General features: G+C 37.9%; 1 protein-coding gene across 1 annotated transcript; it reads left to right on the forward strand.

Moving 5' to 3' along the window:
- Positions 1–11,559: 11,559 nt before the first annotated feature.
- Positions 11,560–14,277, forward strand: si:dkeyp-75b4.10 (ladderlectin). Its single transcript, XM_036557754.1, has 6 exons — positions 11,560–11,690; positions 11,875–11,953; positions 12,231–12,319; positions 12,499–12,633; positions 12,968–13,079; positions 13,989–14,277. Exons 2-6 carry the CDS (start codon positions 11,887–11,889, stop codon positions 14,081–14,083), a joined length of 498 nt encoding a protein of 165 aa, XP_036413647.1. The 5' UTR covers positions 11,560–11,690; positions 11,875–11,886; the 3' UTR covers positions 14,084–14,277.
- Positions 14,278–18,950: the final 4,673 nt, after the last annotated feature.

An 18,950-nucleotide genomic window follows, 5' to 3' on the forward strand; every position in this document is an offset into this window, starting at 1 on the left:
TCATGTGTAGTTTAGAATCTGAAAATAAATACAGGAATATTGTGACCCCTGAATTTTACATTCCTATTCTGTCGTGTAAGGTGACCCACTCTTTAAGCTGTACTCACATGAATGATGTAATTTCCTCATTAATTTGTATACAATTCAGTCAATATGAGTTTATCAGATATGGCTGCATGTTACTGTTCTCAGTCTGGTTTATTTTCTGTATCGTGTGGAAAGCGAATCCCAACTTAATGTCTAATTCACACCTTTGCAAGACTGCAAACTCTGATCATCCCCAGTAATAATCTGACTACTGTCTTTTTTCTGTAACTGTAACAGAACATAGTTACCTTTTTTAATACCTGATTATGTAACGCTGTTTCGGTATTCGGTTACTACCCAGCCCTGTACACTGTTGCAGTTATATATTTTAAGTTGCATAGACTCCGTACACCCTGCCTTTACTCCTATGGAGTTAATTTTGTGTCAGAGGTTTTAGATAAAGTAATAAAATCCACAAGCAAAGAATTGAGCATCAAAATGTCCAAAATATGTTGCAAATACAAATAATGACATTTAAATCAAACTTACGTTTTCAAAAGATTACCACCAATTTTCATTTATTTTGATAAAAATTTTGCTAGTCTTTGCTTTAGTCCTTTTCTATATGCTGATTTTGCTAATATATTTTTTTTGCTTCTGGAATCACTCTTTGCTTCTGAAATATATTTAAAAATGTACAAATATTCACTATTTCCTTCAGAAAAGTTTAAAACTTTTAAAACTCATTTAAGGTACAAAATTCAACCTTACTGCATATTTTTGATGATAAACATACATTGTTTGTATTGGAGAACTAAAATTTCCCCAGACAACATCCTTTCCAACAGTGTATAATAAAGCAAAAAACATCTTTCAAAATTGTTGTATATTGTCAGACATACTACTCGATTTCTGAAACTAGCCTATTATAGTTATGTCTTGCATTATCAATGCTGATATTAATGTATAATTATGTATGGTCGACAAATCTTATATATGATGTCTGGTGCTTGACTTTGTTTAATTGTTTATTAAACTTCAAATATAACATCAACCCAGAGTGGGGACAAAATGAAAACTCATGAGCCACCTAGTGGCCTGCTAGGTAGCTGAACTGATGGCATTACAGCACACTAAGTGTTTATTAAATAGCAAATATCCTGCTTGACTTGACTGCATGCAGTGACCAACTCATTGCCATTGTAATAATATTGAGTGCTTAAAGGTACACTGTTTGATGTGGACACCTGGCCATCTTACCTATATGAGCTTAATGGACATCCCACTCTAAAAGCATTAATATGGAGTTGCCCCGCCTCTAAGGTTCTAACAGTCTCCACTCTTCTGGGAATTCTTTCCACAATATTTTGGAGTGTATCTGGGGAAATTTTTGCCCATTTAGTTAAAACAGCATTTGTGAGGTCAGACTCTGAAGTTGGCCTGGCTCACAATCAATGTTCCAATTCATCCCAAAGGTGTTCAGTAGGGTTGAGTTCAGGGCTTTGTGCAGGAGTTCCTCCACACCAAACTTGTCAAACCAGGAGTGGCACATCTCGAAAAGTGGTGGGGAAAAATAAAAAAAAAAAAATTAAAAAAAAAAGGCTGGCTGAGTAACAAAATGCAACTAGGCCACTGACAATCTAAAACTACCTTCCATGTCATTTTAATAATGTCTATAAACATACTGATAAGCGTTAATGTTTGTTTTAACTCTGCGCTTCATTGAGTTCACCCTCAGTCTCAATATCTCTGAAGAACGTCAGGCTTTATTTCTGTTAGGTCTGAAATTTTGCAGGGATGCACACGCTCTGTTACTCCTACATTTGCCCACATTAAAACAGAAATACAGAGATCCTTTTTGTCTGCGTGTTTCACACAAAAAGTAATAACAATAAACTTTACCAGAGGTTACCAATTTGACGTTAACTTGTTAAGCTGCTGATGCTCCAAAAATATGCTCCATGTGCCAAAATCAAAAGCATCACTTTGTTATTGTTTTATTGCTTCTCTGCCATTATTATCAACAGCTCATGCTGCAAGAATGATCTGAGCTTTTATTAAATGTTAAATGCACAGATTATGTGGAGAGTTCAGCTCCGATGCGCACTAAAAGCACACTCTGGCGCTGAAGTCTCTCCTTTGACTCGGACCAACTAAAAAATGCATTGCCACCAGCACTGAACTGAATCAGGCCTTGTGTCATGAACTAGGGTTTCATGTTTTTATGTAAGCGCCCTGAACTCATTCAGAAAGTAGTGGGTCTTTGACCCAGTACTTTGAGAAGTGGTGAGTCAAATGCCTATTCTCCCACGTGGCTCCGGCAACCCTGTGTTAAGCAATGTTTTTATAGACTAGCTTTGCGTACAGGGGCACATGCAGGACATGCTGGAATGGGAAAGGTCCCTCCCCAAACTGTTGCCACAAGCATAAAACTGTCTAAAATGTCTTTGTATGCTATAGGATTAGCACTACCTTTCATATATAGCGCTCCAGCCGATGCCTGGCATTGTGCATAGGCTTGTGTGTATCTGCTCCCCCATGGAACCCTATTTCATGAAGCTCCCAAGCCCCAGTTCTTGTGCTGTTGTTGGTTACAGATGTTTGGAACTCTGCAGTGAGTAATGCAACATAGGATAGACCACTTTTACACCCTACGCTCTTCAGCACACAGTGACTCCTCTCTGTAAGGTCTCTGCGTGGTCTACTGTTTGGTGACTGAGCTGCAGTGGCTCCTAGATGTGTCCACTTCAAAATAATAGCACAGGGCAGGTCTTCACAATGACTTGTGGAAATAATGGCATCCTATGGCAGTGCCATACTTAAAGTCACTGAGCTTTAGAGCTATGAAGATTGAGTGACTATGTGTTTGACTTTATATACCTGTAAGCAATGGGAGAGGTTAAAACATGGGCCTTCTGTTTATTGAAACACAGTGTTGAAAAGTGAAACCCAAGCTTTCAACTCATTATTTCATCTTTGTTTTGTTGACAAGTAAAAACCAGTGAAAGCTCCTCCTTCTGGACGTTTGCAGACATATTTAACTGTTTAACATGTTTAACTGTCTACACCGCTCTTCAAGTCCTAATAATCAAGAGTGTAAAAAAAACAAAAAAGCATTTATTGCTAGTTTATGCAGTGCTTAACACCATCCTTACACAGTACAGTGCAAAAGTCAGAAATCACCCTTTATGTAAATCCCAGTCAAAACTGCCATTAAGTAAAAAGTAATCATTTGTCAGGAAACATTTCAGAGATGGAAATTTCATCTAAAGAAATTGTGCTGCAGATATGTAACCTGCCCTCTAAGGGTTTGATGCAATTACCAAGTATGTATTGACAACAAAGGTGATATTATTAAAATCTCCTTAAAAATATTCCTAAAAACCAGAGAGTGGCCTGAATGGCTGTGACTAATGAAAGTAATTCTGTAAAATGTACTATGCAAATTACTGTAAACACTTTCCACATCAAAACACTGATACCATTATTTTATGTATGGTCTATTGCATGTATAATACATGCAACATACTGTTCACACTTATTATATGTACACTGGCAAAACTAAATGTCGGAGAAAAAGGGAAAGTAATAGAGACCCTTAACTAGCTATGTAAAAATGCATTGTGACACTGAGTGCGATTAAATGCACTTAATAATTTAATATGAAAATCAGATTTTGTCAGTAATCTGATCAACGCATTACATGCAGTTGAGTAATCAGATAATGGGAAACTCCGGGTCTACACAAGCCAGACAGTAATTAGATTTCTGCTTTGCAACCAGCCAATAAATGTACAGAGCTAAATGTGACATAAACATAACGTAAAACTCGAACTTCATGCCGCAGCGTTTGTTAAAAAACGTCGCGCCACTTTACCTGAAAATATGAATGTACATCATCTAGAAGATGAAAATTATTAAGTCTTTCATTTCGTCAAACATGTAATTGGTTTCAGCGTCGCTCCAAAATTGTTCTACTGTCATCTCGCAGCAGCGCTCCTTGCTTATGTCCGATACCGCGGTCTGTTTCCGCATATGCGCAGACTGAAAAATCCAAGATAAATCAGAGTAAGAAGCACTGAGAAATCCTAACTAGCTAGCTACAGTCTAGCTGTCTTAATTAGATTTTTTAATCAGATTTCTAGACCTCACTCCGATCCAAAAAATCAGAGCGTGTTGTTTACATGACCATTTGAATAATCAGATAACTGCAGAAATCAGATTATGATCAGATTATTGAGTGGACTGTGTGCACTGTTGAGGTGCGACAATGCATCTTGGTGACTGGACACTATTAATTATGACACTATATGCAATTGCATTGATTGCAAACAATCAGCACTAATCAAACTCACTCCAGCATGTTCACCACACAAGGCTGCCAAAACTGCAGGCATGAGCAGGCATTTGACCCTCCGCTTTTCACAGTGCTCGGGTGATGACCTACCCCTTTTTAACTGTGTTCAGGACACTTACATTGGAAAAATATCTTCCTATCTCCATAAACTACAGTGACCGCTGATCTGTAGGCACATACAGATAGACAAACTCAAGACCAAAAAAAATTCTATTCCAGATGGGGGATGTTTCCCAAAAAGCTTGGTGGTGATGTGTTTAGTGAGAGGATAGCTGCAGTTCACTAATCCGCTAAAAATGTTTTACCGCAAAACACGAACTGAAGCATGTGGTCGCAATTTCTGTTACCAGACTGTGAAATTTACTAAATAACAGTTTCAATATTTCTTACTTTTACCTTGCTAAATGGAGATTTGATGTTCTTCAGAAATCAAGCAGAATTTGCTATTTGAGGGGAACCAGAAATATTATAAAGGAAGTAATTTTCACTCACCATCTCCTTTCTATTTGAACTGAGAGAGACGAACAAACTCGAAACTGAAAGGCACCTCAGATAGCATGTGGATGTGAGCCACTTCTAGTAAGATATGGCACTGCTGGCTCATGGTTGGCACTGGCAAAACTGCATGAGAGCCAAAAGTAGCCCACATAGTAAAAATGCTAGTAAGGCCCACAAGTCTCAAAACAGATCTGGGCCACTTCTGGAAAAGATTGCCAGACATGAGGTACATGACAATCATTTATGTTTTAAACAGGGATTAACAGGATTGCGGGAGGAGCAGAGTTTACATTCAGATCTTAGCCATATATGTAGATTAAAAGTTTGTGTTAATTGAGCAACAAATAGTAAGTTTACACATTAACAAAACTGATTTGATGTTTGATGTTTGAAGTTTTATGTCAGGCACTTATTTTAAATTAATGCTTTATCACAGTGTAGCAAACATTTTGGACATGTAGGCTTATAAACAGGAGTACCTGAGTAGTGTAATGGGGTAAGCTTTTGCTCCATCATCAGGAGATCATGAGTTCAACTTACATCAATACCACAGCCATGTGCAGCTGGTAGACCAAGAGTGTAAAACACAACATCATGGCACTGTGCAACAGTGGAAGTCCCACCCAATGGTGCAGTTGTTGTAATAGCCTGGTTTTTGTAATGGCGGTTTTCAGAGGTGGGTCAGTTCTGGCAGTGGTGTTTGAAAGTGGCTGAGATGTGGCCCTCATATGGCAGTAAACAGGCTGAGTTCTGGCAACTGCATCCGGCCCACTCTGGTGTCTTCATTCCATGTGGTATCACATAAATGCTGGATGATCAAACATGCCATCTGGGACATTAACATTTCAAAAATCTATCTAAAATCACTTGTAAACTCTGGAAAGAACAGGCATAAATAATAGGGCTGCAACAACTAATGGGCATTGTCGATAACACTGATAATAAAAAATTGTTGGCAACGAATCATTATTTGTTGCGGTCCCCATTTACATCATGAGACTGGAAGTGGCAAACACAGATAGCAGAGACTGCAGTGCAAGTTATCAGAGATGCTTGTACACTTGCAGCCTTATATCCACCAGAAAACAGAACTCGTTCAGTATTTGAATGTTGACTGATATAAACATATATTTGACAAAGCTGACATTGTGCAAATGGTCATTGCTATCTTACATGTGATGACCAGGCATTAAGTCTCCAAATATGACACAGTTGATCACACTAGTATGCTATGGACCACGCAGAAGCTATTTAATTTTGTTTTGTCATTGGAGGAGAAATACAGGAAACCACCATACCTGTCAAATCTATTGCCTTGACAAAAGCCTTTTTAAAAAATATGAACAAGAACTTAGGTTAAGTATTTTATGCTGTTTTACATATATTAAAGAAGAATAATCCTTGCATTTTTAATTTGTTAAATGAAACATTACTGCCAGATTAATACAGACTAACAGTTTCGTGATAAATCGATTAATCAAAGTCATAACGAACTAATTTATTATGCAAAGAGTCATTTATTATTGCCCTAATAAATTGTATTGTAGTTTTTAGCTTAAATAACGTACAAAAAATATGATCTGTTGGGTTGTTCAGGTTATTGCAGATGCGCATATCCCCACAATCATCTAATTTATCCAATTCAACCCGTGAACCATTTCCTTCTCCTTTATAAGGCCTTTGGCAGAACTCATGTTCTAAACATACACCAATACTGTTTATGAATGGGTTTAGTGGGACATGGCATTATATTATAATCATTATAGAATGAAGGTTATACAGTGCTGTGAAAAAGTATTTGCCCCTCACCCAACTTCATCCATTTTTGCTAATTTGTCATATTGCTAATTTGTCACAACCTGATAACTGGTTGTGTCACCCTTGGCAGTAACAACTGCAATTAAACGTCTGTGATAACCTGCAATGAGTCTTTTACCTCTATGTGGAGGAATCCGGCCGACATTTTTTTTTGGGCATGAACCGCCCGTTTAAGGTCTTGCCACAGCATCTCAATGGGATTCAAGGGGGATTCTTGGGGTTTTTTGGCAAATGCTAGATGAGTCTTTGTGTTCTTTTTGGTCAGCAGTGGTTTGCGCCTTGTGACTCCCCCATAGATGCCATTTTTGCCCAGTGTCTTTCTTATTTTGGAATCATGTACACTGACCTTAAATGAGGCAAGTGAGGCCTGCAGTTCTTTCCGTCTGGGTTCTTCCGTTCATGCATGAGTCGTTGATGCACTCTTGGTGAAATGTTGGTCGACCGGCCACTCCTGAGAAGGTTCCCCACTGTTCCAAGCTTTCTCCATTTGGAGATAATGGCTCTCACTGTGGTTCGCTGGAGTCCCAGAGCCTTAGCAATGGCTCTGAAACCTTTTCCAGACTGGTAGATTCAGCATCTGTATTTGAATCTCTTCAGAATGTGGCTTCATGTGCTGCTTTATGAGACCTTCTAGCCTGCTTCACATTGCCTGACAGGTTCTATTTAAGTGATGTTCAGATTTAACAGGTCTGGCAGTATTCATGCCTGGGTGTGTCTAGTGAAATGAATTGAACCAAACAGTCAACTGAATTTGGTTAACTAGTTGATTTAGTAGCTAAGAGGGCAATTACTTTTTCACATAGGGACAGTTAGGGCTGAACAGCATTTTTCCTTCAATAAATGAAATCATCATTTAATAACAGCATTTTGTGTTTACTTGGACTTTGTCTAATATTTGTCCACTATTAAAAGTAGTTTGATGATCTGAAACATTCAAGTGTGACAGATATGCAAAATAGAAAAACTGGGAAGCCATGTAGTCAGCAAAGTACATGCCATGTAGTTCAAGAAACCACACATTTTGCCATTTTACTATACCGCTTTTGAAAGTGTAGCCTAATCCTTGCATTAGTACGCTGTACAACAACAGTCAGCTCTTTTCTACATTCAACTGTCAAAATAAACAAAATAAACATAAGTTGTGAACCTAGTTTTGACCTTACCCTTGACTCACAGATGTGTTTCAAAACAATGTCAAATCATGATGAAAATTTTCAACTGCTCACTATCAGCATATTGCCTGATAAAGCAGGTTCCTCCTTTGGTATGAAATGGCATGAATGTGCTTTGCTGTAAACTTATTAAGGATGTCACAACACCCTGTTGCTCTGCAGTTCTAACTGGTACATGAAAACAGAACCTTTGTGGTGTGCAGATCTGCTTCCAACCTCATCAATGCAAAATATATGTACAGAAACATTGTATACTGTTTATTCCATCACCTAGACACTGCAGTCTTCAAATCAAGTACTATTTGCCTAAATGTAGCCAGGCAGAATTTATTGCCGTTGTGGTTTGATAGCTCATGCACACACAGAATGCACCCATGCCCCAAATGTAGTCAGTCCGTCAAGAATGGTGTGGTGTCACTTTAAACATGTTTTGGTTGATCAATTACATTTGGGGAAAATTGTGTAAATGTGATTTCTGGCTGAACCATCACTTAAATTAGTGTACAGGGATCATGAAATTTTAGCTGATGATTTTCATATAAATAACTGTTCATGTTAATTATATGCAACTATTAAAATGCTAGCCTAAAGTGGCTAGACTGCATGGAGTGGCTGTATTGTATGAACCTGCCACATTGAAAAGCAATGACTACAGCGGACAAACATGACATGCAATGCACACGACATTGCTTTTCCACAGTGACATGCAGAATATGCAGTATACCCTGTATTACACTGTATTACACATGTTGCTTTACCTCTTTAGTAAAACAATGCATGAGGTTTTGCATTTTAAAAACGAAATGCTGAATTCAAGTCAGAATTAAATACAACTTTCTTTAAAATATAATGAGGGCCCGACTATATTGTTTTCCACTGTGCAGTGCTGTAAACGGATTTTTCTCACTGAAATGCAATCAGAACAGTGAAAACAGTGAAATACAATGCACACATCACATTACTTTTCCATAGGTGACATGCACAATATGTGCCAAAATGAACAGCAAAGCCTCTGTTAAGTTGTTTTTGCATTATCTGACCTTTTTTGTACTTCAAACGTATTTGCCTCACTGAAATGAAAATAGCAAAAAGCAATGCACACCAGATTGTATTTGAACACTAACGTGAAAAACATGCCCAAATGAAAAGGAAAATACCCATTAAATTGATTTGATGTTGGTGTAAGTACTGCACGGTGCAATATAGTTGCGCCTTTATTACATTTTAAGGTGGATTGTACTAAATTCTGGCAAGAATTCAGCATAAACTGCAAATCCTCAATGCATTTTTTTCAGTAAAGTGAAATGTAAAGTGATGTTAAAACAATGTATTAGAGGGTTTGTTTTTCATTTTGGCACATATTCTGCATGTCACTGGAAAAAGAATCTCACATGAGCATTGCATTTTATGTTTCACCTCTCTAGCGACTGCTTTCAATTTCAAATTCCTTTCCATAACATTGGCTGATGCTGGCTATGTTTCCTTAGTAGTTAACACTGCACTGCCGAATGTACACTGTGCCCACACTCACACAATTGCCTATGGTTACACCTGTAAGAGTTATATGTAAGTAAAGCTACATGTTCTTGATGGATCTACTAGCAAACATTTGTGTGCCTTCTAAACATGTTATGTGAAATGTGACCATCATTTATTTGGTCCCAAACTGGTGGGCCTGTCATTATTATTACATAATTGCCTAATCGCAATTATTTAAGATGATCGTAGTTATCTGATATAATCGCAATTACTCAAGCTGACTGCAAACATTTTCCACAATTGTTAGATTTCAGGCATATAACGCTGCATCAAGCACAATGTGAATTGGGGTTGTTGGGTTGACACAAACAATCGTAAATAAAAAGCAGTAAATGCATAAACTAAAAGTCAACAAGGGGCTTAGGAAAACAAAAAAGTTCTAATTTCTAACATGTTTATAAGACACACTGAGTAATGTTTGTTTATTTGTTAGCTGCATAGCCAATTCTAATGTTTTTAGCATGTATGCTAGCAGAATGACAGGTTTTTTTCCTTATATTTTCAATCTGGTGAAGAACATGTGGCTTTACTTAACTCTACATTTAACTCTGACTAACCATAGAGATTTGTGTGAGTGCATGCAGTGTTCATTTGGCTGACCACCAGCACTAGCCACTATGGAAACATAACTAGCATCAGCCAATCTTATGGAAAGGAATTTGTGCTAAATTGAAAAGCAATCACTACAGTGGAGCAAAGATTCGTTTTTCCTCATCTGAAGAAGATTAACATTACTTTAACATTGTTTTAAGTATTGCACTTTTATTTTTCTACATCATTTGAGCACAAAAGCTGCCTTTTACATTGTGTACATTCATGACAAATGGACCAAAAGAAATGCTGCACATAAAATATCTTACATATGCTAGTAGTGAGAATTGTTGAGTTCTCCAAGTTCTAGCTCAAATATTAAAGTATGTAGAGTGATGCTCTAGGAACTGGAGGTGTTTGTTTGTATGCTACTGTGCAGGTAAAAGCACCTACAACTATTCTAGAGCCTTTATGGTTAATATCTGGTTCAAACTCATTGAAATACATGCCCATTCATTTTTTACAGAGCATGGAGAGTATTTAGGTGCTGTGGGACAACGGGAGGTCAGGCATTTAGTACCACTAGTGCTGCTATTTGACAGGTACAAGCTCACTGATTCATTCTATTTTATTACTTTCTGGAGTCAGCTAGCACCGCTAAGGAGCTAACTGCATGTTTATTTGTATTACAGATTGAGCAGTACGACTGGTGATAATGGTCACTGTTCTTCCTCCTTAGTGCTCCCTCCTAGTTTGCTTTTCTTATTTTTTTCCTCTTTAACTTCCCACTCTAGTTTCATTTTCTGCAGTAGTTGTCCTCTCAAGTTTCACTTTTCCTTAGTTTCCTTTCTCTACTTGATTAGCGAGACTGCGGGTGCCCTAGACGGCTGTGTCTTCTTAATTAAGTTGGTGCTCTAGAAAAGGTGCTTACTAGAGCTTAAGTCTGGCTTTTAACTAAGTCACAGCTTAAACTGCATTCTAAGGGCCTATTACAAAGTATTTGTGCAATAGTTATTTGTCCTTTGGCCACATAAGACTTGTTGATGATATATACTACTGTATTGTATGTGTTTTGCACCAAAACAGTTGTTGACCATGTATTAAATATAAAATTATGGGTTTTAAATTGTCGATGGACTAATTAGTCTTGGCGCTAATTTTCTTGAATGATTGGGCTGATGCTGTCCACTGTATCAGCCCCATATCGTATTCTGGTGGCCTTATTGAGATGTGATTGAGTTTTGCTGTTGTAAAGTATTGCTCTGGGGTAGAATTTGGAGCCCACTAGCACATATGGGCAATTGATTACAGTGATAAGGCCACACATAACCCTAGAGTAAAAGGAAAGAACATTTTACCCCTCTCTTGTGAAGTCTACTGTGTATATTTGTTTTTCTTTTTGGACTTCTCATAACTTGTTTGCAGCCTTATATTGAAATGTACACAACGTGGATAGCAGCATTTCAGTCCTGGCATCTAGCAGAAAACTAACCCCACCCTACAGGGGTACATTAGGTAAGAACAAAGCTGAAACTCATGATGACAGCTGTGATTAGTAGACAAAAGAAAAGCGTTTACCTAATATGGAGAGGAAAGCTTATAAGACTGTTCGTATTGGTGCATTGCACTGCTATATATTTTGGAGTGAACTTTTGCTTATAAAAGTAGGTGGTAAGTTCTCGTTCGCAAACCTCTCCTTCACAAGAGCACTAATCTGCCTTGCTCCGCTGTGAACTGTGTCTACTCTGGTACGATTATGATTATTATTGTTATTATGTTACAGCTTTTTGGACTTATACATTAACATTTTTATTATATGTATTAAATGTACTATTTAGTTGATCAGCCAAATTCTTGCTAGATACATTACACTTGCAATTAGTCACTGTTAATTCTGTTCTGTACTCATACGTTGTTTTTGCCTTCTCAAAGAGTTCGACCACAATGCGGATTTTAATACTTCTTGTCGTCTTCATGATGACTCAGGATGTGTCTGCACAAGGATCTGCAGGTAAATTTATTTAAAACACTTCAATGCAGTCAAACTACGTTATAGAATAGAACAATTCATACATGCAATTGATGAGATCTTAGCTTGACTACTGGAAAAGATGGCCAGTATTCTAACCAGAAATGGATGATGAGCACCATGAGTTTTTAAGACTCAAAGAAGCGACAGTTGTTTTTAAATCATACCTCTTTTGCTGTGTATTTACTCACTGATTTACTTATTTATTTGCTTAAGATTGCTATATAAATTATCACTACCGTTTTTCTTTTATTTACAGTTGGCAGAAAATGTGAGAACGATTGGGCAAGATTTGGGAAAACCTGCTATAAACACATTGCTGAAAAAAAAACCTGGGCTGAGGCAGAGGTATTCACTGTTTCACTAATATCTAAACTCTCAATCTAGCTGTGAGGTTAAGATCACAGTCAAGAAGAACTTCATTGTTAGAAAAAAAATAAAATAAATAAAAACCCCACTAAGGACAGTTTTGGTTAAACCAAAATGATCGGTTTAATAATCTGGTCTGTTCTCTGTATTTTTTTCAGGAATACTGCATTTCCTTAGGAGGAAACCTTGCGGCTATCCACAGTGCTCAAACACAAGATTTTCTCAAGAAGTTAGGCAGAAGCAAAGATGGCACATACTTACGAACATGGATAGGCGCTCATGATGCCACTCAGGTAGGTCACCTTTAGACTTTTGCTCTTGACAAAGTATTTGAAATTTACACGTAATTGTCAATTGTTCAGGTTTATACAATAAAAAGGGGCACAATGCTCAACAGTAGAAAATTCCAGATTACTAACAAAGTAACATTGTGTGTTAATATATTAACTGAAAATAAGCACATTATTATGGTTAACACTGAGCACTATAAGTAATGTAATTGGTCTATAATATAATCAAAAAGATTTCCAGTCTTTTTCAGACTGATTTGACCTTTCTAGGTCTTTTTCCCCCACCAACAGCCAATATAAGACCAATAATATTCTCCGCTGTCTTTACTTTCTCCAGGATTTTACTTGGTTTTGGAGTGACGGGTCTAAATTTGATTACAAAGCGTGGCACTCTGGTGAGCCAAACAACAAAGAACGGGCTGAGAAATGTGCGGAAATGAACTTCGGAGGTAAACGCCCAAATACATGAGAAGCACCCCAAATACATGCCAGATATTCTACATAGAAGAATCACATTATCATAATCTATGTATATGTATATATGTATACCACCTGGCCACTTCATTAAGTACACCTACCACCTACTACATGCTTTGTCCATTTTATCAGGCCCTCTGATCATACAAGTGCACTTTGTAGTTCTACAAGTACAGACTGTAGTCCATCTGTTTCCCTGCATACCATGGCAGCCCCCTTTTACCCTGTTTTTCTATGGCCAGGACCTCCACAGAGCCACCACTCAGGTGGTGGATCAATCAAAGCACTGGTGGCATGTTAGTATGTGTCTCACTGCTCAGCGCTGTTGCTGGAGTTTTTAAACATGAATCTTGTTGGTCCACCTTGTAGATGTAAAGTCAGAGACAGTAGCTCATCTGTTGCTGCACAGTTTGTGTTGGTCATCCTCTAGTCATTCATCAGTGGTAACAGGACGCTAGCAATAGGACGCTGTTGGCTGGATATTTTTGGTTGGTGGGCTATTCTCAGTCCAGCAGTGACACTGAGGTGTTTAAAACTCCAGCAGCACTGCTGGACAGAGCAATGACTCAGACTAGCCCAACACACACTAACACACCACCACCACGTCAGTGTCACTGCAGTGCTGGGAATGATCCACCACCAAATAATACTTGCTCTCTGGTGGTCCTGAGGGGATGCTGACCATTTAAGAACAGGGTAATAGGGGCCTAATAAAGTATGCAGAGAAGCAGACGGACTACAGTCTGTAATTGTAGAACTACAATTACAATGCGCAGCTATATGCGGAGCTGACGAAACAGACAACAAGAAGGCGTACTGCATGAAGTGGCTGGTCATATATATGTCATGTGTGACTAATATATATCTCTGTAATTCTGCAGCTGAAGTCCTCTGGAATGATGCCCGCTGTAGTACCAAGCTAAACTTCGTGTGTCAAACAGGAGCAAAGCTTAGTTTTTCCTCATCTGAAGATTAACATGGTTCTGTCATTGCTCTGTCAGCAACACCATGATCTCAATATATTGATACTGTTTGCTCTGGTTTTCAGCTGTAACCAGTGAATGCACTAAAAAAGTGTTTCCATGAGTTGGATTTGTGATGATTTTTTGGAATTGTTCATTAAACCTAAAACAGTGTTGATTGAAAATAAACTCCAGCCATGATAAACTATCTTTGCTGTTGTCTAACACTTACACATCTGGATAAACCCTCAGCAGCCACACTGAGTTATAAGAATTATGAATAAAGAAAGTGTTTAGATTAACTAGGAAAACAAAGCTAATAAGGCAACTGCTCTGTCTTTAGCTTAGCTGTGGTTTAGAGTTTAACCCAAGTTTAAACCTGAATTAGTCACATGGGTTCTTCCATTCATTTGTGTCCTTGGAAGCTGTAGTTTAAAACACACCTGCTGTTTAAACTAAACCCAATAGCTGTCATTTAAAAAAATCACAGATCTGCCACTAGATGTTGCTGTTTTTCTTCACCTTGGTTTTGCTAGGCTTTAAGGCGAGATTACTGTAAGTGAAGCACATTTTAATCTAATCATTTAAAAAATCCACCATGGATACTTGACACTTGTTTTAAATTAAAAGTAATTAAAAGACTGAACTGTACACAGTTAGGCCCAGTGACATGAGGATTTGCATAATTTCTGTTGCTGTTTTAGCTTAGGCCTGAAATAAAATTACTGTAAGTATAAATGAGCTGTAGGAAGACTGTTTTAAGTCTTGATCCTTGTAAAGAAATGCATTTTTTTATTTAAATGTATAGGATAATTTTTAGTAGAATTAAAACTTGTGTTAAAATGACAATGAAATACACAGAGACAATTCTGAAAGCTTTTAAATAACAAAATGATGACCATGTTTGTTTTGTGGGGCTGATTAAGACATGATTTGACAGTTGGTTTGCAGGAAGTTTAGCGCCGTATCAGGTAGACTCACGCTTGTTTTGACTGAGGAATCAGATTAAATTTAATACAGAGCTACAAGGGGAATTCCACGAATTTTTGTGAATTCCTCCACTGGTCAACTGCTAAGATGCAAGCAAAATCATTCAGAGTCGTTTGATGTGAAATGCTCAGTCCTAAAGAAACTTACCAAGTAAGAACTGTTCACAGTGGTGGTGATTAAAAAGTTTAATGCTGCTAAGTGCAACTACCCCAATGACTGATGTTAGAAGGCTATCAGACACACGTGTAATTTCCAGGTGGGATGGGGAGGCAGCAGCACCTCCAATCATTATAACTCAGCCAATGAATGAATGCTACCATAAAAATGTCACTTTTACTAATACTTAGCTTAACCGTTCTCCCGATTTCCTGAAGTTCCTCCATATTAAGCTAGAGAGTTGCTACAAGTAATAATCTGCCTTTTAATGTGTTTATCACAGGTTTTGACATGTTAATGTGTGCTTCTAAAGGCTCCCTCACTGAGGGATATGCTGCCTGATGTTTGAGATGTTGTTTTATGATCAGTCTGAGATAAGGTTTTGACCTTAAACAATTTTAAAAGCCTTTCATGATGGATGGGTACATACAAGATGTTATAAGGCAAAGTAGTCCACAAAGAACTTATTTTTTCAGATTTGCCTGTATTGGGCCATTATTATCATTACATATAAAAACACGGAACACTGTAGTTTCACTGATGCTTTTGCAAATAAAACAGCTATTTTTGAAGACATCATGACCCCTGGTTCCTAGCAATACCACTGTAAAGAAATCAGGGTAGGTATGTTTCTCTACAATGCACTGTGATGATGCTAGCTGGTCTAGCATATCACCAACAGCCATGGATCAAGACTGAAAGAGACAAAGATATGACTGAGCCTTTTATTTTAAATAATATAAAGAGAAAGTTACTTACCTGTTTCCTGGAGAGAGTGACGGCGGGGGTCATTTGGTCCTGATGTGGGTCTGCAGGCCTGGAAGGGACACAGGGACAGGGGGTACACAGGTCGGCCTGGAAAAAGAAAAACAAAAATGATCTAATTGCTAATATTGAACATTTGCCATGAATGAAATCTGTAGAAAGATATACTTGAACTAAATGCTGAATATGCTTGTATTTTTAACTGGAATATGATTATTTTGCCTTAAGAATGCCTAAATGTAATTTTGGTTTAGTCCACTGGGAGGGGCTATAGGTATTTAAGGAGAAGCCTAGGGAAGCGAGGGAGGCCCTGTCCATGTATTGAACTGTCTAACTGCTGCAAGTAAGACGGCTAGTCTCACTAGTCTCTCCCGACATGCACCCTGAGGTAGAGAAGGAAAACAAGTCAACAAGGGAAAACAAGAATAGTCTAGGAAGGGTAACAAAATGCCTCTCATGTATTTAGAGTGGTTTGTTTTGACATGAGCCATTTTTGAGAAAATTACAGAGTCAGAATTGTTCAGTGTTGGTGGAATCAGACATATGAAGGGTCCGATACCTTATAAGTTAAGGTTTGGCCTAAAATATATATATTCATGGTAAAGATGTACATGCAGAGTGTAGTAACAAAAACAGAACCAAGAGAAAACTTTTTCCCCAGATTTTCCACTATTGTACTATTATTAACATCACATAAAAACTCAGAATAAATGGATATGTTTGCTGGCCTTTTTGGATAGTAAATAATATATCTATATTTGTGCTCTAGACTTTGAGAACCCTGGTTCCTATTACCACTGAAAAGAAATTTAGATTTAGATTTTCTACCAATTAAGATTTCTTTACAATAAACATTTCACATCAAACCACAATCAAATCAAATTTCCTTGTAGGCAATCCCCAACTGACTTCTTTATTTGGTTCTGACACTGTATGATATCTATAAAAGTGGACAACATCGCTAACTTGTGGTCATAAGTTTCCATTACTTCACCAAACTATCAAATATGGAAGGGCACAGTTTCCTAAAGCAATCATGTACTGACCCCTGTTCTTTTCTTTTCACATGCAGTAACTGTTCACAGCAGTTCTGACTGTGACATAGCACAATTCTGCACTTGCTGTTTTCATTTGGCCAGTGAGTGTGTCCTTTGTGCATTGTCCTGTAGTTGTGATGGACAGAGACAGTGGTCAGTGATGGTACCAGGCTGCCCCACACACAGCAGGCTTACTTTCCATGAGGTTCTAAATGGGACAGCGGCCAAAAGAGCCAAACTAGTCTTTGTTTTGCCTCTTTCGACATGATTTCATCATTCTTTCCGACAGACGTCAAATCTTCAGAATTTCCCAATTTTTGGAAAAGAAACAACACAATTAGTCAGTCAAACAGATGTAAAAGACAGCATTCTTGCTGTTATGTTCACAGCCAGTCACAAACAGTCCTGACTGGTCCTGTGTGAGAAGAAAAAGTCTGCAATTGCATTCAATCTTCTAATTCATTTTCCTTATATATTAAGTTGGAGTACACTTATATGGGAATTATGGGCGGGTATCTGGTATTTTTCATGTACATATCTGCTGATGCTTACGCCAAAACATAAATATTTATATAAATTTACAATTTGAGACTATATCCACCTAGAATAGCCTTACGGAGAAATATGACATCTATTTGTGAAGGATAACGAATACAATAAAATGAACAAAATGCATTTTTAGTACAGTAGCTTAGAGACACATTTATGTCCAAGACTGCTTTAAATATTGGTCAGATATAAAACAATTACAAGTACTGGTATGATAATGCATTCGTAATATTTAGGTTGGTAACGTATATGAAGTACAAAGTAAACTGTGTGCACCTCATAAATTAATTCAGTGCTTCTCCCAACAAAAATCCATGTGTGACATGAGTCTGGAGAAGTATGATAACAGTTATCATATGTAATAAATAACACTCCAGTTTTCACAAAGCATAAGACTGGAGATGAAAAGAGAGTTGAAAAGCCTGAGACAAGAAGGAGGGAAGGAAAGAGGGCGAGAAAGCAAGGTAGACGGAGAGCACAAACACTGGCGATGAACGACTCGTGAATGAATCGCTCTTCTGAACCAGTTGTGAACCGATTCAAGCTCAAATGCATCTAACTGTTCATAGTATCTAAATGATGTCCACACCGGTGGCGTACACTGAAGCCTTCAGATAAAATTAAAATCATAATCTTTCGTAATTCAAGCTCAACATAAACAACACGCTGTAACATATGAAGAACAATCTCTCCTAGTAGACTGTAGCTGGTTTCACGTTTGTGCCTTGAGTCTCGGTCCTGACTGAATACAAGTAAATAGGCTAGCGGAGTTCAGAGTCGTTGGTGTATCAGAGGTGGAAAATAACACAACAGTACTTCCTCGAGGACAGTGAGATCATAGTAATTTAATTCTGGTTTACTAGGTTATATTTTTAGTATTCAACCTTTAAGTTGTAACAGTTAGGCCTACAAGTAGTTAGAAATCTTTCAACTTCCGACCTGAGGAGCAGTTAGCTAGCTGAGCTAAACATGTGCTGTGTTGTTTTACGGTTGTCTTTAACGTTTTGTCGCTTTAACATGGCAAGCAGAAGCACTTTCCAACACAAAATGTTAAGTTTTAGAGTGTTTCTTAGCTAACGCTAGCTAATTCAGCTAATGTAGGCTAACATTAAAGGGTTAGCAGGCTTATCTCTGTAAGGTGAATACTAACTTAAAGTAACTTAGCTAGTCCACTCGTCTAGTTGCTAACGTTACTCTCCTCAGTAGTTTTCTTTGGTATATTTTCAAGTGAAGTATCACTAAAGAACTCTCACTTGAGATAGAGGGGTAGGGTGGAGTGTTAGGGCTACATGGCCCTCCAGACAGAGGCGTTTTGGAGCCACGCTCCAAACAGTGTTATGGGGAAAAAACCGCAAGATGGCTGGGCAGGCGACCAAAAAAACCC

The sequence above is a fragment of the Colossoma macropomum genome, unplaced genomic scaffold (genome assembly GCF_904425465.1).
Source record: "Colossoma macropomum unplaced genomic scaffold, Colossoma_macropomum, whole genome shotgun sequence".
Taxonomy (NCBI): domain Eukaryota; kingdom Metazoa; phylum Chordata; class Actinopteri; order Characiformes; family Serrasalmidae; genus Colossoma; species Colossoma macropomum.